General features: G+C 38.5%; 1 protein-coding gene across 5 annotated transcripts in view; it reads left to right on the top strand.

The window, feature by feature from the left end:
* Positions 1–23,838, top strand: part of MAP2K5 (mitogen-activated protein kinase kinase 5) — a 282,322-nt gene that overhangs the window by 24,762 nt on the left and 233,722 nt on the right. For all 5 annotated transcript variants that reach the window (XM_086322839.1, XM_086322837.1, XM_086322838.1 and 2 more), the window contains exon 4: positions 21,617–21,686. In XM_086322839.1, coding sequence (XP_086178965.1) covers positions 21,617–21,686 — 70 coding nt within the window. The remainder of the gene's footprint in view (positions 1–21,616; positions 21,687–23,838) is intronic.

The following is a 23,838-nucleotide window of genomic DNA, read 5'->3' as shown; positions in this document are numbered from 1 at the left end:
GGATAATAGATGTGAAAACCTTTGAAAAGTTAAAAATTCTATACAAATGCAAAGTGGTATTATGGTAGAAATGATGGAACTGGCGCCCTGGCTTTTCAGTGAGTCTCTAATCTTAGCAAATGATTAGGTTGTAGGTTTTTAACCAGGATATTGTTTCATTGTAATGAAAACTGTAAAATATCTGTATAGGTTTCCACCAATAGTTTTAATTTAGGGTAGGAGGAAAGAGAACAAGAAGGATGGCATGGTTAACAGACCATGCATTCAGACTAGCACAGAGTAAAAAAGTCAATTTCCCATTGACTTCACATTAACTTATTTGAGAGTCTTTGTGCCCTGAGAATTTAGAGCAGGGCTCATCAGTACCTTGAAAGGCAGAGTAGGATTGTCTGCTGAAAGGTCTAGCACTAGTATTGATAGATCAGCTACCTCTCCTGAGAATGTGACACGCTTATTTTTAGAAAACACACACACACAGATGGGTTCCAGTTTTTTCACATGGATCCACTGCAGAGAGAACACTGCTGACATCCATGTACTTTCATTATGTCTCTGACATGACCTCACACAAAATCGTGCTTTCAAAAATGTACTTTTGGGAAGATCTAACAAACTGTGCTCTTTGAGAAGTGTTACTACATGTGATCCTAGTGGTAGTCATAATTATTTCCACTGCTAAGTGCCCATTTTACACTAGATGCTTAAGGTATTTAGTTTCCTTTAGCTTTAATCATCACTCTGTAAAGTAGATAGTATCATCCCTACCTTTCAGATGAGGAAGCTACGGTTAAGAGACATTCCCAAGGTCTTACAGCTGTATGAGTATGAATATGGACTATACGTTCAGCTTCTCCTTGTGCCAAGGCCCGTGCTCCTTCGCTGTTTCATACTGCTGCTCTCCCACCCACCTTCTTGCACATTAGTACTGGGAGCTTTCTATGTGTTAAAAAATGAGCTTTTTTTTTTTTAATTTTGAAAATTAAAAAAAAAAGTTTTAAAAATTGTAAAAAACAGAGTACATTTTGTAAGATCTTATTGGCTTTATATAATGATTCATGAATTGGGCAACATCCCATCTAGCAGATAGAAAGGCACTCTAAAGACGTGGCAGGAGACAGGACAAGGAAGTCACTTTAGCCAAGAGCTGATGGTTTCAGGCAAGGTCACCTTCCTCTGGGGGACAGCAGGGGTCTGTCAGGTGGATGACCTCCCTAGCAATGACCAGGAAATTCCAGACTGACTGGTTAAGGTTATATTCCTCAGAGAGTTTTATGTAAAACTCACTACATTTTTCTTATGTTCGTTCATTTGCTGTGGATGGTGAAAACTTTTTTCTGTAAACTGGCAGTGATTCATAGAATGGGGTCTAGATGATCAGGTCTGAGTTTTCTCTTTAATTCACTTGATATTCATAGATAAGAACCTGAGGCCCCAAGATAGAGCTCCACTCCCCAGATTGTGAATGTTGGAGCAGATTATTTTAAAATGAAAATGAAAATAACCCTGAGAGAGATAACAGGTTTTAAGTTATTTAAAACCTAACTGGATTTCCTTTTGCTCTTATCTGTTGAGGCAGCCTCTACCATCAGATACTCTTTGTTTATGTAGAGTCAGGCTCTGAATAAACAATTAAATAGTAAAGAGTAGAGGAAGCTCTGTCTCAGAAAGCACAAACAGGTTTGCTTGGCTGCCATTTTGATCTGTTTTGGTTTTTATGGTTGAAATTCCTTTGGGTTACAGTTTTGCCATAAAGAGAACAATTTGGACTTAACCTCACAGTAGATTTTGGTTGATAGTCTTCAGTTGCCAACCTGGTATTAAAAACCTGTATTGGCCTTTTATTTTTTAAGTTCGGTGTGGCTCTGAAAAATTTTGATTCCAAGGACTTGGGACCGCATATTTACTGTTAAAAAAAAAAAAAAAAAAGCTATGCTTTTCATGTGGAATTCAATAAATTTGCAGTCACTTTAGTATTTCTTTAAAAACCATATGGGGAAAGCAAAACTAGACATGTTTTTGCCATAAATCCTTTAATCATTCTTTAAAAAAAAAACTACGGTGTCTGAGTTGAAACTTGCAGAATTCCCCCCCCCACCCTTGGATGTAAGCATTTTCTGGCTTTGGGCCAACAGAAGCATAAGTTTGTATCAGTAATTTAAATAGATTTTTGTATTAGACCTGAAAATGTTGCCTTTTTAATTGAAAACTTATCAATTATTTAAATTGCTAGCAGCCCGAGGCTGTTAATTTTATGTGTGCCGTGATAACGGCATACAGTGGTTTTGATGCATGAGACACACAGAATGTCGCGCTGTGGTGAGGACTTGTCATGACAGTAGGTTGTGCGCTGTTAAATAATAACTAGCACATTAACCAAAGTCTGTTGTCACACATTAGTACCATTTTATGTGTTATTTAGAAGTTGTATTCTTTTCTTCATTAGATATATTTTTAAGAGATAATGAGAAGAAAACAAAGCTATAATAAATTGTCTTTTAAGAAAATGTAAAGTAATTTGGTCTCCAAGGAGATATTTAATGTATTGAGAGAATTCAGCAGCCAAGTGTTATTACAGCACCATTGTGATCGCTCTCTGCGTTTTGTTATGAGTTTGTGTTAATCAACAATCTGTTTTTATAGCGTAGTTTCTTGTAAGTTATGTTGTTAGAATATTCCACTTCTGGGATTGTGGCTTTTCCTCTGACACTATTGTATCTTTTTAATTTCTCCATAAAGTATTTTTTTAATTAGAATTTGAAATGCTTTATTAGAAAAAAAAAATACACCCAACCTACATATCCTGAAAACTAAATACCTGATCATTGCTAATTATTTAAAGGACCCTGTTAAATACTCCCTTAAAGTAGTTTAAATTGTTTTGTTGTTCTTGTTTTCCTCTCTCATTTTCTAGAAGGATAGACAATAGTCTGCTGCTTTTCTCCTTCCATCTTTTTGTATTTGTTGTCTGGTAGTGCTGACCTCATTTCCTTACAGCATGAAACAGCAGTGCTGGGCCTTATTTTTGATTCATCGTAAGCGTTATTTATCATTGAGACTCAGTTATAGGAGGGGGTTATTTTAATGTTAACCTCTGCTTTTAGGTGACCTTTCTTCAAGGATCCCAGCAGTGCATCTTACTTTTGTAAATGGGCTCGTATTTGTTTCTGCTAAATCCTGTGGCTAGTAAAGGGTTTATTACACCTAGTTCTCTTGATACTGAGAGGCTTGTATGAGTGGAAAACAGTATTAATAAGAATTATTTTCTTCGTTTTGCCTAATCTCTCTATTTACACCATTTCTCCACATTGCCAGAAGAATGTGGGATGGGTTTAATGTAACACCTCCCATCATGGCAGACACTGTGTATTATTGGAGTGTAAGTATTCCCTTTGACATACGTGACTGTAGTGTACCTTGTTGGATGTTGGGTACCATGAGGGAGAATACTCTTTGACTTCTCTAGCACCTTGTAAATTGGGATATGATCGACTTTATCCTAGTTTTATGCATAACTTGGAGATTGCCTCAGAAATCATAGTTGCTCAATAGATAGCCAGTGGAAATTTGCTGCATGACTCGGAACTCAAACCGGGACTCTGCAGTAGCCTAGAGGGATGGGATGGAGAGGGAGGTGGGAGGGAGATTTGAGAAGGAGGGGACATATGTATACCTATGGCTGATTCATGTTGATGTATGGCAGAAACCAACACAATTCTGTAAAGCAATATCCTTCAATTAAAAAATAAATTTTTTAAAAAAAGAAAAAAATCATAGTTGCTCAAGTAGAGTTGGAAGAAACCCTTAGAGGGTTCGTCTCAACTGTTTGAGACCGTTGTCCAACTGTCTCATTTTACAGATAAGGAAACGGAGGCCCAGCAAGATCAGATTCAGTTTGAGGTTATATTGCTAATCAATGGGAAGGCCTGGACACAGACCTAGGTCCTGGAATCCCAGTCTTCACTCCTGGTTAAGTGATGTTTTTGTTTTGGCATTTATTGAGATCCTACAGAAGAAGCTTTGCAAATACCACTGTTTTCCTGATAACAAAAAAATAATGCTACTTAGTAGCATGTTAGTGTACCTGAGTTTGAAAAGAACTGTAAAGAAATACTCTGGGCTTTTGAAGTTTCCTTCCTACAGGGCTGAATTTTACCTTAGGATGTGTTGCCCAGTTAGCTGTTAAACTTTTAATAGCCTTAGGGCCTTTACGATTAGGAAGTTTTCTACATAGAGCAGAGATTGGAAGCTCTTTTCCACATGGTGCTTTTAAACATGCTCCACATTAAGTCAGTCCAGCTTACTTTGTATGCAGCAAAATAGCTTGGTCTTCAGTGAATGGTTAGTCCCATCGTTTGTCATGATCCATCCAAACAACTGGTAATACTCGATACTCTCCTGGCAGGGTAGGGAAACGGTGAAAAGAACAAGACAGGAAAACTGAATGCAATAAATAAATGGTGTTGGAAATTATTTAGCTTTTTTTTTTTAGTTGGAATAGTATCATGCTTTAAGGTATAGAGCATGACACTTTACGATCCCATGGACTTTACAGTCCATAGAGTTCTCCAGGCCAGAATACTGAAGGGGGTAGGTAGCCTTTCCTTTCTCCAGGGGATCTTCCCAACCCAGGGATCAAACCCAGGTCTCCTGCATTGCAGGCAGATTCTTTACCAGCTGAGTCACAGGGAAGCCTAAGAATACTGGAGTGGGTAGCCTTTCCCTTTTCCAGGGGATCTTCCCAACCCAGGGATCAAACCCAGGTCTACCACATTGCAGGCAGATTCTTTACCAGCTGAGTCACCAGGGAAGCCTAAGAATACTGGAGTGGGTAGCCTATCCCTTCTCCAGCGGATCTTCCCGACCCAGGAATCAAGCTGGGGTCTCCTGCATTGCAGATGGATTCTTTACCAACTGAGCTATCCAGGAAGCCCAAATAAATGGTGTTGTAAATTAGTTTTGTTTTTTTTTTTAATTGGAATAGTGTCGTACTCCAAGCTATAGTAAGATTTTTATATTTTTTTTATCATCCTAGTCAAAGAATGAAACTTCTTTTCAGAGGCAGATTATTTTAGCTTTCTTCTCTATGTTATCTGGGACATATGGATGTCCTTGAAATAGTGATAAGAACGTAGTGGCCCCTTATTTAGCCCCTCTTTGAAATACCTCAGGACATTTTTGCTAACAAGAAGCAGAAGCAGATGGCAGTTTGCACCAGATTATTAGGTAGCTCGTGGAAGCAAAGGAAGAGAGCATAAGCAGGCCTCAGTCAGGGTGGCACCAGAGTATACTGGGGCTTCGAACCACCAATATTTTGTCATTAATATGTCCACGCTCTTAGTTCAGCTCCCTCTCTATGGAGGGCTCAGGATGACCTACAGTTTGGGTCCTCTGGGGTCCTATGTTGAGGCAGCTGACATGAGGGGACCGAAAAATGCAAGACATCAATTAAGCTCTTAGGGGCTATCATAGGAGCTTCTCTTCTAGAAAGATGTGGACTGGATGGAGATGATGGACGTCTAGCAGTCAGGTTGCTGTGGGGCATAACCAAGGCATTAGGCTCTTGTTCGCACCTCCAAATGAACCCATTCTCTTAGGGCCAGTTTTACTGGAAACAAGAAGGCTGTTTTCTATATATATCTGAAAGGTGAACATAAATTTGCTATAACACAGTAAAGTTAGAGGAATTCAGTACATTTTCAACTCATGACTATAATATGTCCAAAAAGGTGTAAATTGTAACTGGAAATTAAAACAAGTTGTCTCTATTATTACAGGTCTCTCTGTTATATGTTATTTACTCATCCTCACTGCCTTTTCATTAATTCTTTTAACAACATCTGAGCAGTAGGCTGAATCTTTGTTGAACACGATTGGAGCTGGCTAAATAAAGTAGTCTGCTTGTAAGGGAATGTCCTGTTTGGCCTGCTCTCTTTATGACCTGATGCTCCTGTTTTATTTAAGTGGTAGGTTCCCTGAAGCTATTTAAACTTCTCCTCCTTTGGAAGTATGGCAGAATTGCTACAACTTAGAGATCAGGTGAAAGGCCAGTGTAGGCAGTGCCTAAAGCCAACCATGGTAGTGACTAGTAAAGCCTTAGCTGAGAGGATCCCACAGGTTTTGGACCCATCGCTGAATACAAGTTTAAACTTTTGCCAACACACATTACCTGAAACTCGGCCAAGTTGAATTTCATCTGCTGCTGGCTGTCCAAACTTCAATTCCTATTAAGACCATCTGGAGTTCCCTAACATCCTTTATAGTTTTACTGTCCAAAACAAATAGTGTTATCATTAAACTTGGCCAACTTACTGTCTGTTTCATTTTCAAATCACTAATAAATACATTTGTCTGGTAACGTTGATCCATAAAGAGGCCCCAGAGTTGTTCCCTGTTGACCTTTCATTGGCAGACTTTTCATTGTGATTTTCTTTCTCTTCATATAATCAGTCCATGGCCATATGTGGACCCTTGGTCTAGAGTCATCTAAGAAAGAACATGTGTGCCTTGTAGTCACCTCAAGGCAGAGGAAATGAGTTTTCAGGGATTGAAGCCAGATAATAAAGATAGTTATTGTTTGGTATTCAAAATAGATTAGCTTCATATGTTATTTTTGACTAAGGAGCTGCTGTGTGCTTTTTAAGAGGTGAGCATCATAGAAGGGATATGTCTTAAATGTAAAGTATAAGAAATAATTCAAAGAAAGTATAATTGATGACATAGCTGAGTGTAATTGTTGTAACTGAATTTGTAGCCATCTGACAGAGTTAAGGTTGTTGAGTTCTTTACCAGGAAAACTAAATGATATAACCATGGACTGCAAATAGTTTGTTAGTTTATTGATTATTGCTGTAATTACTGACTCAGCTACATATAATGGGGTATGCTTGGAGTATTGACAAAACAGGAATTTAAGAATTTTATCATTAATAGGAAAAGCCAGCATGCTTATTTTTTTATAAGTATATCCTCATACTGTACTGTTTATATTGTCTGCTAGAAGGCATGCTAAGGAGAGATTAGAGACCTTTCTGTTATAAATGTATAGAAGAATGATAAATTTGATTTGAGTTGATATGTAAGACTTGCCACTAAGTTAGAGATGTAACCAATGAGAATACGTAGTCGTCATGTCTGTATTATTTCCTGTTGGCCTCTCCCCTTGGACATATGCAGAGTGGCCATTATCCATATGCTATGGTGCTGTACACTCTATGGCTACATACTCTACTAGCTTCTTAGATTTTTTGGAGACAGGTCTTTTTGAAAATGTGAGGAAAGGTGTTTGTTCTTTTCCCAGAAAATTCACACAGTGTAGCATTTCACCTAGGAGTTCAGGAATTTCAAGGATCTCCCAAGGCCCATATAGACACCAGATTAACACCTCTGGCATAAGACATAATAAAATACATGAGACATGGTCCATGCCCTTGATGAACTTCCAGATGGAGAAACACTGTTCCTTATAGTACCTTTCCACTTGTATTATTATTTATAGTCCTGTACTAATTGAGGTGAGTTGAGGGCATACTGACTCAACCTTGATGAACATTACTTAAATGCTGCCTCTGTACTTGGTCTGAAGATTTCGGCAGTCTTGTTTAGTGGTTTCTACGTCACCCTATTGTTATGGCCATTTTTCTTGTAAGTACTGTTGCTTGGAAGTGGGAGATTCATAGTAACACGGTGCCCTATTTTAAGATATCTGTCAAGTACTTTATAAAAATGTTTCTTATATACCAGCTTCTCTGATTGTGATGTTCCTGACACCTCTATGAGGTGAGCAAGGCAGGTATTTTTTTCATATTTACAGCTGAGAATACTGAGGCACAAACAAGTTGCCTGCCTTTCTCAAGGTCACATGGCTGGTAAATGTCGAGATGGGACCTGAGATCACTCACTGATTTGCCCATTTATTCATAGAGCCAGTTTTTGTGTGTGTGTGTTTTGTTTTGGCTGTTCTGGGTGTTTGTTGCTCCACGTGGACTTTCTCTAGTTGCAGAGAGTAGGGGCTACTCTTCATTGCAGTGTGAGACTTACTGTGGTGGCTTCTCTTGTTGCAGAGCACAGGCCCTCGGGTGCGTGAACTTCAGGAGCTGCAGCACATGGAGCTTAGTAGTTGTGGCTCCTGGGCTCTAGAGCACAGGCTCAATAGTGTGGCATATGGGCTTAGTTGCTCTGTGGCATGTGGGATCCTCTCAGATCAGGGATCGAACCTGTGTCTCCTGCATTGGCAGGCAGGCTCTACCACTGAGCCATCAGGGAAGCCTCCAGCCAGCTTTTTCATACAGTAAATATTTATGGGATGGCAAGAATCTAGCCAAGCCCTATGCTAGGTGGTAAAGATGCAGTGAACATATAGTTCACTCCTTCAGGGAGCTCATGGTTCAGTCAGGGAAGTTAACAAAAAAGGAAAGAGTATTTTATGTGGGAGGACAGGAAAGACTCAGAAATACCAGGCAGAGTGATCAGTGCTCTCATATACCTAAGCACTTGGTATTCTGTGAGCTCAGAGAAGGAGCTCCGGATCTAGCTTTGGAGACAGATAAGACTTCCTGAAGAGAGTAGTGTCTAGGTGGAGTAGCAAGGACAAGGGGACTGGAAAGCGTGTTTGAAGAGAGAGAATAGTGTGTTTAAAGGCCCAGGTGAAAGGATGCCTGGTGTATTTAGGAGGCACTGCCTGTGATCAGTGTGGTATGGACAGTGCGGGAGGGTTGAGATGAGGTTGCAAAGGCAGGTAGGCTCGATCATGGAGGGCCCTAGCTTGAGGATTTGAGCAGTGGGGAGAATGTAGAGTTAGTAAGAAGGTGATGGATTAGATGTGGGGAAGAAGGAAAGGAGTGGTCTGGAGGGCTCCCAGATAGCCGGTTTGGGAGGCTAGGTCATGGTGATGTCATTCATTCGGATGGTGAGCCCATCTGTTGAAAGACAGGCCTAGGGCATGAGGGAGGGTGGGAGAGGTGGGGACCTGTTGAATTTGAGGGGGCCTCTGGACAACCAGTTGGGTATGTTCCGAATCTTAGGAGAGAAATCTGGGCTGGAAATAAAGGTTTGTGATTCATCAGCTCCTAATTAGTCTCAATGACTCCTCTGGTAATTGAAACCTTCGAAGTGGCTGAAGTTAACTCAGGGAGAGGATAAAACAAAAAAAGGAAGGTTGATGAAAAGCCATGGGAAACTTGAGTATTTAAAGGAGGAATGGGGAAAGAATCACTTACAGGAAACTGAGCAGTGTGGCAAGAAAGGCAGAAGGAAAATGTGGAGGGGTGGCGGAGCCCCTGAAGAAAGAGAAGTCACCAGCCAGCACAGGATCTGCAGTATATTAATACCTTCCCACCACCCCCGGCCTCCGAAAGGCCAGGCGACATGGCTTCACTCGCACAGGTGACAGTGGAGAAGCCAGGCTCTCCACCAGCTCAGTAGTCCACCCAGTAGCCTACTTTAGTTCAATCTTTTGAGGTATGAGAAATAGGAGATAGCTGATCTTTTTAAAAAAAAAAAGAAATGATTATATTTTAATACACAACCAAAATATGAAACACCATAGTAAATTGATGGCAATAAAATATGGTATTTCATTTGCATTGCATGACAAACACTTAGCATCCTTAGTCATAAATGAGAATAACTTACCTTTTGACTCTCAACTAGCAAACAAACATTTTATGTTCTGAGTGCATGGACTAGAATGAAAGGAGTGTTTTTCTTGGTTGACTGATAAATGGTTTATGACATTTGTCAAATAGGTGTGAATAAATGTAAATATCTAGTATTGTTACCAAGCAAGGACTCATGTGAATGAGGTGCAGAACGCTCTTGGCAGTGGGTGTTTGTAGTGAAGTGGAGGTTTATTTGCTGGGCACCAAGCCAGGAGAACGGGTAGCTCACGGTCCAAAGACCTAAACTCCTCCATGGCTTTCAGGTTGGGGTTTTTAAAGACAGTGTGAGGGATGGGGGTCATAGGAAGTTGATCAGCTCATGGACCTTCTGATTGCTTGGAGGTGAGGTTACAGGGTAAGGTTTCAGGAATCTCAACCTTCTGGTTCCAACCAGTCTGGGTCAGTTCCAACCAGTTCCAACCAGTGCTTGTGGTTAGCAGGTAGTCACCATCCTCCACCTGTTCCCTTTTAAATCTCTGAACCACTAATCATTACAGTTTACAAATGCCTTCACTAATCTATTGCTGCAGTTTAATTCAGAGCTTCACAGTAACCCTATATAACAGTTTCTGTAGAACACAGATATGCATCAGATTGTTAACAATATCCCTTCAGGAGGAACTAAGCAGACCTGTGATTCTGTTGTCCTAATAGTTTACTCCTTGCATCCGCTCTTTGGAACTCAGGGAAGCCTAGGAGAATAAAGTCTTTTTCTACAACAAGAAACAGAGGACACGGAGGGGCTTTTGAACCCAGGAGGGTCCTGAAGGGTCTTACTTAAGTTTCAATCCCTCCTGTTTTTTTGATACTCCTTAATGCTGAGGGGAACAGAGGTGGGACAAGAAAGGGAATAAAGGTTTGGATGGAGAAATTAATCATAAACTTGGCAGGGGGGTTGAGGGGCTCTGTCTCAGTATTGAGCCTAACACACAGTAGGTATCCAGTGGGTGGGAGTTATTTCTAGGTGTATCTCTCTCGTTGTCTATTTGTTTTCTCTCCTTTCAACAGAGGACTTGTGCCTTGTAAAATTAAACTGTGCTGTATTGGAACTCAGTTTTATGTGGCAGATTTCCATGAAGAAAAAAGTGTTGTAATTATTGATTGGATTGCACTGTTAGAATTAGAATTAGGTCCATAACAGATAGGAATACTGTATGATAAACTTGCAAACAGAACAAAGCCAAAAATTGTACTTGTTATCCCCTTGTTGAATCTGGCCCTCTGTTTCAAATTAATTAGATTTTTGGATAACTATGCTAAACTTTGTCACATCCTTATTAAAATTGTTTAAGGATTTTGAAGAACATCTCAGAGGGACTTTGAAACTAATCTGAGTCTGGTACTGGAGATTCCATTAGCAATCACAAAACTGATTAATCTTTTACTCAGTTAGCTTATTGATTATTGCTGCAATTACTGCATGTAACAGATTCTACAGGGGATACCAGAGAAAACAACGTTTTATAACTGCCGCTGACGTGTTCAGAATGAATGCAGTCTTTTGTACTTTTCAAACATACCGTTTTTGTGTCTTTAAATCCTAGAACACTTCTACTTAGAAAGTGCTGTGCTTAATGTTGTTTCACTGTTAGGAGGTTCACTTTTAAATCTCTCAACTATTAATCATTACCATTTACAAATGCCTTCACTAATTCTATTGTTGCAGTTTAATTTTTAGCTTCACAGTAACCCTATATAATAGAGAAGCTATCTTTATTCTCATTCAGAGGAAACTAAGGTTCAATGAGGTTAAATGACCTCCTGAAGGCTGTGCAGATTAATAAATGGCAGAATTGGTATCAGGCTCCATTTCAGTCAGTATGTATCAGACACCTACTATGTGCCAGGCTTTGTGTTAGGGGTAATGAAAGCTGGATAGGATAATAGAGGTTGAGCTAAGAAAGCCTTTTGGATAACTTCAAATTATAGCTCTATTAATGTTATCATGATCACTTTGTTACTTTTCTGTCTAAACCATACCATTAATAAATACCTTGGTGTAAAAGATTTAGATTTTTGTCTAGTTTGGTTGGTTGTCTTTTCATTTTGTTTTTATCTAGTATAAACCTAGTCTTTGTCATTATTGCTTATTTTATCACTATTTAGAACAAAATTGGAAAGAATCCCTCTAAAGGGAAAATACATAAAACCCTGAGAGAGGATGAAGATCTAAAAGGAATTTGCTTTATAACTTGTTAAATGCTCTCATATTTTCTTGTGTGAGTCTTACAATAATCCTTTGAGTACATACCACCTTCATTTTACAGCTGAGTAAGCTGAGACACCGTGAGCATTTCTTCACTGAGGTCATCAGTTGAAAGTGGCCAGTCCTGAATCCCAGGGCTCGAGTCTCTAACTCGTCTCAGTGCCTTGCTCGTCTCTCTGGGCAGCACAGGCCTTGCGGTTCATCAGGACTGCTGCATGCCAGGAGCTACTGTGCATGGCCCACGTTTTATCCTTGTCCATTGAGGAATGCCATGTGAGCAGTGGCCTAAGGTCCGAGCCCCCTTGGCAGCCACTCAGCTGTCACCAGGCTTGCTCCTGAGGGGTCATTTGCCTAGGGTGGGCCCATGCCATGGGTTTACTTACTATCCTTTATAGTTTGCCCTTGAGGGTGAGTTACTTTGGAGTGTGGAACACAAAATTCTGTGTTAATATGAACACAGATCAAACCCTGTATTTTAGCGGGAGAAAATGTTCCTTGGATTTGGAAGAATTGTAGAAAACAAAAATCCTGGGGGAGGAGCCAAGATGGCGGAGGAGTAGGACAGGGAGAACACTTTCTCCCCCAAAAATTCATCAAAAGAGCATTTAAACGTCGAGTAAATTCCACAAAACAACTTCTGAATGCCGGCAGAGGACATCAGGCACCCAGAAAAGCAACCCAACTCTTCGAAAGGAGCGCGACTGAACAAAGAGAAGAAATACAGCTCCACCCATCAGAACACCGACACAAGCTTCCCTAACCAGGAAACCTTGACAAGCCACCTGTACAAACCCACACACAGCGAGGAAAAGCCACAATAAAGAGAACTCCACAAACTGCCAGAATACAGAAAGGACACCCCAAACTCAGCAATTTAAACAAGATGAAGAGACAGAGGAATAGCCAGCAGATAAAGGAACAGGATAAATGCCCACCAAACCAAACAAAAGAGGAAGAGATAGGGAATCTACCTGATAAAGAATTCCGAATAATGATAGTGAAATTGATCCAAAATCTTGAAATTAAAATGGAATCACAGATAAATAGCTTGGAGACAAGGATTGAGAAGATGCAAGAAAGGTTTAACAAGGACCTAGAAGAAATAAAAAAGAGTCAATATATAATGAATAATGCAATAAATGAAGTTAAAAACACTCTGGAGGCAACAAATAGTAGAATAACAGAGGCAGAAGATAGGATTAGTGAATTAGAAGATAGAATGGTAGAAATAAATGAATCAGAGAGAATAAAAGAAAAACGAATTAAAAGAAATGAGGACAATCTCAGAGACCTCCAGGACAATATTAAACGCTACAACATTCGAATCATAGGGGTTCCAGAAGAAGAAGACAAAAAGAAAGACCATGAGAAAATACTTGAGGAGATAATAGTTGAAAACTTCCCTAAACTGGGGAAGGAAATAATCACCCAAGTCCAAGAAACCCAGAGAATCCCAAACAGGATAAACCCAAGGCGAAACACCCCAAGACACATATTAATCAAATTAACAAAGATCAAACACAAAGAACAAATATTAAAAGCAGCAAGGGAAAAACAACAAATAACACACAAGGGAATTCCCATAAGGATAACAGCTGATCTTTCAATAGAAACTCTTCAAGCCAGGAGGGAATGGCAAGACATACTTAAAATGATGAAAGAAAATAACCTACAGCCCAGATTATTGTACCCAGCAAGGATTTCATTCAAGTATGAAGGAGAAATCAAAAGCTTCTCAGACAAGCAAAAGCTGAGAGAATTCTGCACCACCAAACCAGCTCTACAACAAATACTAAAGGATATTCTCTAGACAGGAAACACAAAAATGGTGTATAAATTCGAACCCCAAACAATAAAGTAAATGGCAACGGGATCATACTTATCAGTAATTACCTTAAACGTAAATGGGTTGAATGCCCCAACCAAAAGACAAAGACTGGCTGAATGGATACAAAAACAAGACCCCTACATATGTTGTCTACAGGAGACCCACCTCAAAACAGGGGACACATACAGACTGAAAGTGAAGGGCTGGAAAAAGATTTTCCATGCAAATAGGGACCAAAAGAAAGCAGGAGTAGCAATACTCATATCAGAAAAAATAGACTTTAAAACAAAGGCTGTGAAAAGAGACAAAGAAGGTCACTACATAATGATCAAAGGATCAATCCAAGAAGAAGATATAACAATTATAAATATATATGCACCCAACACGGGATCACCGCAGTATGTAAGACAAATGCTAACAAGTATGAAAGGAGAAATTAACAATAACACAATAATAGTGGGAGACTTTAATACCCCACTCACACCTATGGATAGATCAACTAAACAGAAAATTAACAAGGAAACACAAACTTTAAACGATACAATAGACCAGTTAGACCTAATTGATATCTATAGGACATTTCATCCCAAAACAATGAATTTCACCTTTTTCTCAAGCGCACATGGAACCTTCTCCAGGATAGATCACATCCTGGGCCATAAAGCTAGCCTTGGTAAATTCAAAAAAATAGAAATCATTCCAAGCATCTTTTCTGACCACAATGCAGTAAGATTAGATCTCAATTACAGGAGAAAAACTATTAAAAATTCCAGCATATGGAGGCTGAACAACACGCTGCTGAATAACCAAGAAATCACAGAAGAAATCAAAAAAGAAATCAAAATTTGCATAGAAACGAATGAAAATGAAAACACAACAACCCAAAACCTGTGGGACACAGTAAAAGCAGTCCTAAGGGGAAAGTTCATAGCAATACAGGCACACCTCAAGAAACAAGAAAAAAGTCAAATAAATAACCTAACTCTACACCTAAAGCAACTAGAAAAGGAAGAAATGAAGAACCCCAGGGTTAGTAGAAGGAAAGAAATCTTAAAAATTAGAGCAGAAATAAATGCAAAAGAAACAAAAGAGACCATAGCAAAAATCAACAAAGCCAAAAGCTGGTTCTTTGAAAGGATAAATAAAATTGACAAACCATTAGCCAGACTCATCAAGAAACAAAGGGAGAAAAATCAAATCAATAAAATTAGAAACGAAAATGGAGAGATCACAACAGACAACACAGAAATACAAAGGATCATAAGAGACTATTATCAACAATTATATGCCAATAAAATGGACAACAAGGAAGAAATGGACAAATTCTTAGCAAAGTACAACTTTCCAAAACTCGACCAGGAAGAAATAGAAAACCTTAACAGACCCATCACAAGCACGGAAATTGAAACTGTAATCAAAAATCTTCCAGCAAACAAAAGCCCAGGTCCAGACGGCTTCACAGCTGAATTCTACCAAAAATTTAGAGAAGAGCTCACACCTATCCTGCTCAAACTCTTCCAGAAAATTGCAGAGGAAGGTAAACTTCCAAACTCATTCTATGAGGCCACCATCACCCTAATACCAAAACCTGACAAAGATGCCACAAAAAAAGAAAACTACAGGCCAATATCACTGATGAACATAGATGCAAAAATCCTAAACAAAATTCTAGCAATCAGAATCCAACAACACATTAAAAAGATCATACACCATGACCAAGTGGGCTTTATCCCAGGGATGCAAGGATTCTTCAATATCCGCAAATCAATCAATGTAATACACCACATTAACAAATTGAAAAACAAAAACCATATGATTATCTCAATAGATGCAGAGAAAGCCTTTGACAAAATTCAACACCCATTTATGATAAAAACTCTCCAGAAAGCAGGAATAGAAGGAACATACCTCAACATAATAAAAGCTATATATGACAAACCCACAGCAAACATTATCCTCAATGGTGAAAAATTGAAAGCATTTCCTCTAAAGTCAGGAACAAGACAAGGGTGCCCACTTTCACCATTACTATTCAACATAGTTTTGGAAGTTTTGGCCACAGCAATCAGAGCAGAAAAAGAAATAAAAGGAATCCAAATTGGAAAAGAAGAAGTAAAACTCTCACTATTTGCAGATGACATGATCCTCTACATAGAAAACCCTAAAGACTCCACCAGAAAATTACTAGAACTAATCAATGATTATAGTAAAGTTGCAGGATATAAAATCAACACACAGAAATCCCTTGCATTCCTATACACTAATAATGAGAAAACAGAAAGAGAAATTAAGGAAACAATTCCATTCACCATTGCAACAAAAAGAATAAAATACTTAGGAATATATCTACCTAAAGAAACTAAGGACCTATATATAGAAAACTATAAAACACTGGTGAAAGAAATCAAAGAGGACACTAATAGATGGAGAAATATACCATGTTCATGGATTGGAAGAATCAATATAGTGAAAATGAGTATACTACCCAAAGCAATTTATAGATTCAATGCAATCCCTATCAAGCTACCAACAGTATTCTTCACAGAGCTAGAACAAATAATTTCACAATTTGTATGGAAATACAAAAAACCTCGAATAGCCAAAGCGATCTTGAGAAAGAAGAATGGAACTGGAGGAATCAACCTACCTGACTTCAGGTTCTACTACAAAGCCACAGTTATCAAGACAGTATGGTACTGGCACAAAGACAGAAATATAGATCAATGGAACAAAATAGAAAGCCCAGAGATAAATCCACGCACATATGGACACCTTATCTTTGACAAAGGAGGCAAGAATATACAGTGGATTAAAGACAATCTCTTTAACAAGTGGTGCTGGGAAATCTGGTCAACCACTTGTAAAAGAATGAAACTAGAACACTTTCTAACACCATATACAAAAATAAACTCAAAATGGATTAAAGATCTCAACGTAAGACCAGAAACTATAAAACTCCTAGAGGAGAACATAGGCAAAACACTCTCCGACATACATCACAGCAGGATCCTCTATGACCCACCTCCCAGAATATTGGAAATAAAAGCAAAAATAAACAAATGGGACCTAATTAACCTTAAAAGCTTCTGCACATCAAAGGAAACTATTAGCAAGGTGAAAAGACAGCCTTCAGAATGGGAGAAAATAATAGCAAATGAAGCAACCGACAAACAACTAATCTCAAAAATATACAAGCAACTCCTACAGCTCAACTCCAGAAAAATAAATGACCCAATCAAAAAATGGGCCAAAGATCTAAATAGACATTTCTCCAAAGAAGACATACAGATGGCTAACAAACACATGAAAAGATGCTCAACATCACTCATTATCAGAGAAATGCAAATCAAAACCACTATGAGGTACCATTTCACACCAGTCAGAATGGCTGCCATCCAAAAGTCTACAAATAATAAATGCTGGAGAGGGTGTGGAGAAAAGGGAACCCTCTTACACTGTTGGTGGGAATGCAAACTAGTACAGCCACTATGGAGAACAGTGTGGAGATTCCTTAAAAAACTAGAAATAGAACTGCCTTATGATCCAGCAATCCCACTGCTGGGCATACACACTGAGGAAACCAGAAGGGAAAGAGACACGTGTACCCCAATGTTCATCGCAGCACTGTTTATAATAGCCAGGACATGGAAGCAACCTAGATGTCCATCAGCAGATGAATGGATAAGAAAGCAGTGGTACATATACACAATGGAGTATTACTCAGCCATTAAAAAGAATACATTTGAATCAGTTCTAATGAGGTGGATGAAACTGGAGCCTATTATACAGAGCGAAGTAAGCCAGAAGGAAAAACATAAATACAGTATACTAACGCATATATATGGAATTTAGAAAGATGGTAACGATAACCCTGTATACGAGACAGCAAAAGAGACACTGATGTATAGAACAGTCTTATGGACTCTGTGGGAGAGGGAGAGGGTGGGAAGATTTGGGAGAATGGCATTGAAACATGTGAAATGTCATGTATGAAACGAGATGCCAGTCCAGGTTCAGTGCACGATGCTGGATGCTTGGGGCTGGTGCGCTGGGACGGCCCAGGGGGATGGTATGGGGAGGGGGGAAGGAGGAGGGTTCAGGATGGGGAGCACGTGTATACCTGAAATTTTTTTAATAAAAAAAAATAAAATAAAATAAAATAAAAAACAAATCCTAACCACTTGCTTTGAAGAAATTGTCAAGTGGCATGCTTAATATCATTACTGTGACTATGTTAATCAGCGTACAAAGAGATGTTTATAGATTGCTAAAAAAATTCCTGCAATGGTTATAAAAGTATGTATGGCTTGCCAGTTGATTTGGCGCAGCTCAGAAATGAAAGGGAAACCATTTTTATTTATATATTTTGTGAGGTAAATAAATAAAGTTGGAAAACAGGTCAATTTCATGCATGCAAGGTTTTATAGTAGGAAAAAAATACCTTGCACCTGTTCTGACCCTTTACATGTGAGGTTATTTGTTTTCAAACTTGACCCCAAGCACCAGTTTCAGACAACTGTAATTAATTTGTTAGATAAAGCATAAGGATATTTTATTTGTTTTGATTTCTAGGACTGTGGTCAAGTAGTAACTGAAATTACTAACCTATTGTACATAGCAGTTAATTAAAGAAAAGCATTAGGTATAGGAGAACACCACCACTGCTGTTGTCTTGTATCAGTATAAAAAGGCAGTAATTTTTTTGACAGCTACTGATTGGAAAGTTGCTTGCAGCCTTCCAGAAGCAAGAGGGTACATGCCGTGGATCAATAACCAGCAAATTTCCCATTAAAAAGAATACCTGAGCAATGTTTCAAATAGCCACTGGCATCTTAATTTTCCATGGAAACCTCAAATACTTGTGTGCTGAGGACAAGTCATTTTCGGACAATTTTTCCAGACTACTTGTTAACAGTTATTGCTGTCCCATAAGGTTGACAGCCTACAAGATTGATATTTCATTTACTTGTCATCACTGTTTGAGTAATGGCGAGCACTATATTTCTGTGATTTTAAGGAATATAGTTTCCTGAAAGACATTTGCTTTAGTATGTATTCCAGAGAGTGTATCACATGCTTATGCTGTGTATATATACTTTTACATCATAGAGGGAAAGGATCAGTTTCCTTTATGGTTTGAAAGCTCTCAGAAGGCAGGGTATCCTTCTATTAGCCCATAGCCATCAAAAATCCACTTTCACTTTGTTTTTAGGGTGAGGATTCTTAGACTTGTTAACTTGTGATTCTAAAGATGATATGGAATTTTGTAACTCCCTTTTATTTCTAAGGGAAGAATAAACTCAATCTTGTGATAATTTTAATGTACATAAAAGCAATAAGAAAATATATGTACATGTTTTTTAAAAAGAAACTTTTAAGAATGTCAACAAATAATGATTATCAAAGAGAAATTTTCTGGAAATGTGATAGTTAAAAAGGAAATATGCATGTGTTTTTAAAAAATATTATTTACTTATTTTTGGCTGCATCAAGTCTTGGTTGCAGCATGTGGGCTCTCCACGGCAACACTCAGGCTTCTCTCTAGTTGAGGTGCACGGATTCAGTAGTTGCCGTGTGGGCTTAGTTGCCCCACAGCATGTTCTTAGTTCCCCGACTTGGGATTGAACCTGCGTCCCTTGCACTGGAAGGCGGATGGACCACCAGGGAAGTCCCTGCATTTGTTTTTAATATAGAAACAAGTACAATTGGAGAAGGAAATGGCAACCCACTCCAGTGTTCTTTCCTGGAGAATCCCTGGGACAGGGGAGCCTGGTGGGCTACTGTCTATGGGGTCGCACGCACAGAGTCGGACACGACTGAAGCGACTTAGCAGCAGCAGCAGACATTATCATACTAAGCGAAGTAAGTCAGAGAAAGACAAATATTATATGATATCACTTATATGTGAAATCTAAAAAATAGACAAATGAACTTATTTATAAAACAGAAACAGACTCACAGACATAGAAATCAAACTATGGTTACCAAAGAGGATGGGGAGATATGGATAAATTGGGAGTATAGAATTAACATAGATATACCACCATATACAAAATAGACAGCAAGACTTCACTGTATAGCACAGGGAGTTATGTTCAGTATCTTATAATAAATGATACTGGAAAAAAATTGGGAAAAATAATATATATATATGTATAACATACTCTCCTGTACACCTGTTACCAATACAATATTGTAAATCAACTATATCTCAATAAAAAAATTGTACATGAAAAAAAAAAAAAAAGAAATCCCATTTCCTAACAGTTTACAGAGATGATCCACACATTTTTCTGAACAGCAACAATAAAAAATGTCTCATTCTTGTAAAAAAAAAAAAAAAAGAAACAAGTACAGAAGGGGAGTTCTGCTCTTTGACAGTCCCTTGAAACACAAAACCAGTGGTTTTCATTGTTGATATTTTCCACCAAGAACATCATTTTGTTGTTTGTCAAGTGTTGAAAGAAGTCAGGGCACAGAAGCCATTTCCAGGTTAGGTGGAAATATGCTCATCAATTAACATATTAAGGAAAATAGGAGCAGACTGTAATACAGCCTACTGAATGAACGTGTTTATGATGCTGTATGAAAGCTTTTTGAATTTGGAACTTTATTTTTCATGCTCAAATTTTTAAAGTGAAATTTGATCTATACTAAAAGTATTTCAGAAAACTAAGATCATGGCATCTGGTCCCATCACTTCATGGGAAATAGATGGGGAAACAGTGGAAACAGTGTCAGACTTTTTCTTTTTGGGCTCCAAAATCACTGCAGATGGTGACTGCAGCCATGAAATTAAAAGACACTTACTCCTTGGAAGAAAAGTTATGACCAACCTAGATAGCATATTGAAAAGCAGAGATATTACTTTGCCAACAAAGGTCCATCTAGTCAAGGCTATGGTTTTTGCAGTGGTCATGTATGGATGTGAAAGTTGGACTGTGAAGAAAGCTGAGCGCCAAAGAATTGATGCTTTTGAACTGTGGTGTTGGAGAAGACTCTTGAGAGTCCTTTGGACTGCAAGGAGATCCAACCAGTCCATTCTGAAGGAGATCAGCCCTGGGATTTCTTTGGAAGGAATGATGCTGAAGCTGAAACTCCAGTACTTTGGCCACCTCATGCGAAGAGTTGACTCATTGGAAAAGACTCTGATGCTGGGAACGATTGAGGGCAGGAGGGGAAGGGGACGACAGAGGATGAGATGGCTGGATGGCATCACTGACTTGATGGACGTGACTCTGAGTGAACTCCGGGAGATGGTGATGGACAGGGAGGCCTGGCATGCTGTCATTCATGGGGTCGTAAAGAGTTGGACACGACTGAGCTACTGAACTGAACTGAAAGTATTTTAGAAGATTAAAGCATGAAAGTTATGCTTGCTTGAAACTGGGCTACCTTTTTATCATGTTAATCCTATTATCTTTGGATGGGTCATATCTTGTTTGCTTGTTACACAGTCTCTGTGATTTTGATTTCCATTGTCTGTACATTTTATATACAAATATGAATAATGTTTGATTAACTAACTGGCATATAGGTCCAAACTGAATATGAGGCATCTCCATTTTGCTTTGTAAAGTCCAGGGAAAAAGAACAAAAGGCAATTTGAGAAATTTCTACTAAAATACTTTGTGTCATTTTTAATATATATCATTTTCAAAACATTTCTAGAGATCAGATACTAACCTAAAGTCTTCATCAGCCATTTTTACTCCTAAAGACAGTGTGAAGGATAACACTATACTGGACTTTCAGTTCTGAGTATCCACCATAGTCAGTTTGATGTGCAAATAGAGTAAAAGAATTCTCTAGGCTGATATGTATGTACCAGCAATTTACAAAAGTACTGTGAATTAAACATCCCATAAGTGTCTGTTCCAGTGTTCATACATTACTGAGTAATCTCTTTCTATAATCTCTTTGCAGTATTATTCTACAATAATGGAACAGCAAGTAAATGGACAGTTAATAGAGCCTCTGCAGATATTTCCAAGAGGTAATGTTGAACAAATTCTAATCAACAATGATTATTTCAGCAAACTGTTTCATCAACAGTTATGTTTTCCAAAGGTTTAAATGCACATAACATGATGTTTAGCTCTTAATTTGAAAAAACAAAAGACGTATTCATTACCATGGGATTGCAGGCTATATTATAGTTATGGCAGATAAAATATCTAATTTAGTAGAGTAAATTAAACTAACTAGATTGTTTTTTGTTTTTGACGTGCATACTTACATTCGCTTAAAGAACTCTTTGGGGGTCCACATGGTTTCTAAACCAAGGAAAATGAATGACTTTAATTTTGTATATTTATAAATTGTGGCTCATGATGGTAGCCAGAGCTGCTATTAAGGAGAAAGCTCTCAGCTAGTGTAGAAGCCATGATTTACTAGAGGGTTTTAGGAGAGATATTTTGGTGGAATGTTTGGTGCTGGATTTTGGGGGGGATACATCTTCTAAATAATTGAAAATCCTCCTAAATAGGAATTTGATTGTTAAGTCTCAAAAAATATGAGCTGATGAGAGTGAGTCTTGGTGAGTCATATCATTTGTTTTTCCCTTTAGGTTTGATAGTACTAGCCTTGTAACAGATATGATTGCTCAACTGGATATAAATGTTTCCTCAAAGTTTGAATAATGGTGAAAAAGAACAGTTTAATTATATAAACCATTAAGTCTTTCACCCATTATACGTTGCCCTACTTGGAAGTCTGTGTTTTCTAACTGATGAAACAGATAAGAAAATTTCTGAGTCTTCTAGAAACAGCTTAATTAAAATAATTAGAAGTTAAACTTACCTTCGTTAACTGATACTGTACAAATAATCATGGTATGAGTTTTCCAGTTAGGCATTCTAGACTTTCATTACCTGTAACTCTCTGAAGTTTAAATGGCTCAGTTAACCAGTAGACTGCTATTTGCACTGATGAAGTCTCCAAAGGCAGCTGGCTCGGGGCCAGCCCATGAGAAGGTCTGGGTTCAAGAGTAATGCTCTTCTTTTAGCATTAAGGTGGGCAGCCAGCTTAGGAGTATTTAGTAAAGTATTGATAATAACTTATTAAAGAGCTAAGTGAGTAAATAAAACTTGGCCATTGATAACATGTCTGAAACAATTATAATTCAGTTCTGTTGTACCTGAAGACTAAAACTTGAAAAAAAAGAGAAAAAAAAAGTTGCCATTTCTATGTATTAGGCCAATAACAGGATGCAAATTATTTCTTAACAAGACAAGAGAATTTGGGGAAATTTCAGAACTGTTTTTCCATGAGGAATATTTTTTTTTTTTACTGGCTGAAATCATTTCCATAAATTGCTTTCCTGCTTTATAACTTTATAGCTCTCTTGTAGCAAACCCTAGTACAGTACCCTGGATTATTGTAATTCCAATGCCTTGGGTCTTCATTTCTTTTCTCCCATAATATTTACTTCTCTTTGTCCAGAATCTTTCCAGGTTCTCTTTGTTTTCTTTTATCTTGTGAACAGTCCCTGTCAGTCTCCCTGTCCATACCATTGTGCCCCTCCCATGATAATAACAGACATTTTTAGATATCTTCTCTGTTCAAGCACTAATATTGCTTTTTGTGTTACCATTTATAGTTCTCTCAAAAGTCCTGCCTATTATTGCTTTATGTTATAGTTGAGAATATTTAGGTCCAGAGACATTAATTAACTCTAGTGTTAGTCGCCCAATCATGTCCAACTCTTTCCGATTCCATGGACTGTAGCCTGCCAGGCTCTGTCCATGGAATTCTCCAGGCAAGAATCCTGGAGCGGGTTGCTATTCCCTTCTCCAGGGGATCTTGCCAAACCAGGAATTGAACCCTGGTCTCTTGCATTGCAGGCAAATTGTTTCCCATCTGAGCCACCAGGGAAGCCCACTAAGTAGCTCTAGAGACACACAGTTTTTAAGTGGTTAATGTACACTTTGAATAAGAATTTTGTTCAAGTTGTAATTTGCTTAAAGTAGGAGGGCTATTTGCTCTTATACAGGTTAAGCTATTAGTAGAGTGTGTATCGGAGAAGGCAGTGGCACCCCACTCCAGTACTCTTGCCTGGAAAATCCCATGGATGGAGGAGCCTGGTGGGCTGCCGTCTATGGGGTCGCACAGAGTCGGACACGACTGAGCGACTTCACTTTCACTTT

Source organism: Bos grunniens, chromosome 10, assembly GCF_055505025.1.
Source record: "Bos grunniens cultivar Pamir isolate PY7600 chromosome 10, Bosgru_T2T1.0, whole genome shotgun sequence".
Taxonomy (NCBI): Eukaryota; Metazoa; Chordata; class Mammalia; order Artiodactyla; family Bovidae; genus Bos; species Bos grunniens.
Note: the sequence above shows the minus strand (reverse complement) of the source record. Positions and strands in the feature narration are given on the sequence as shown.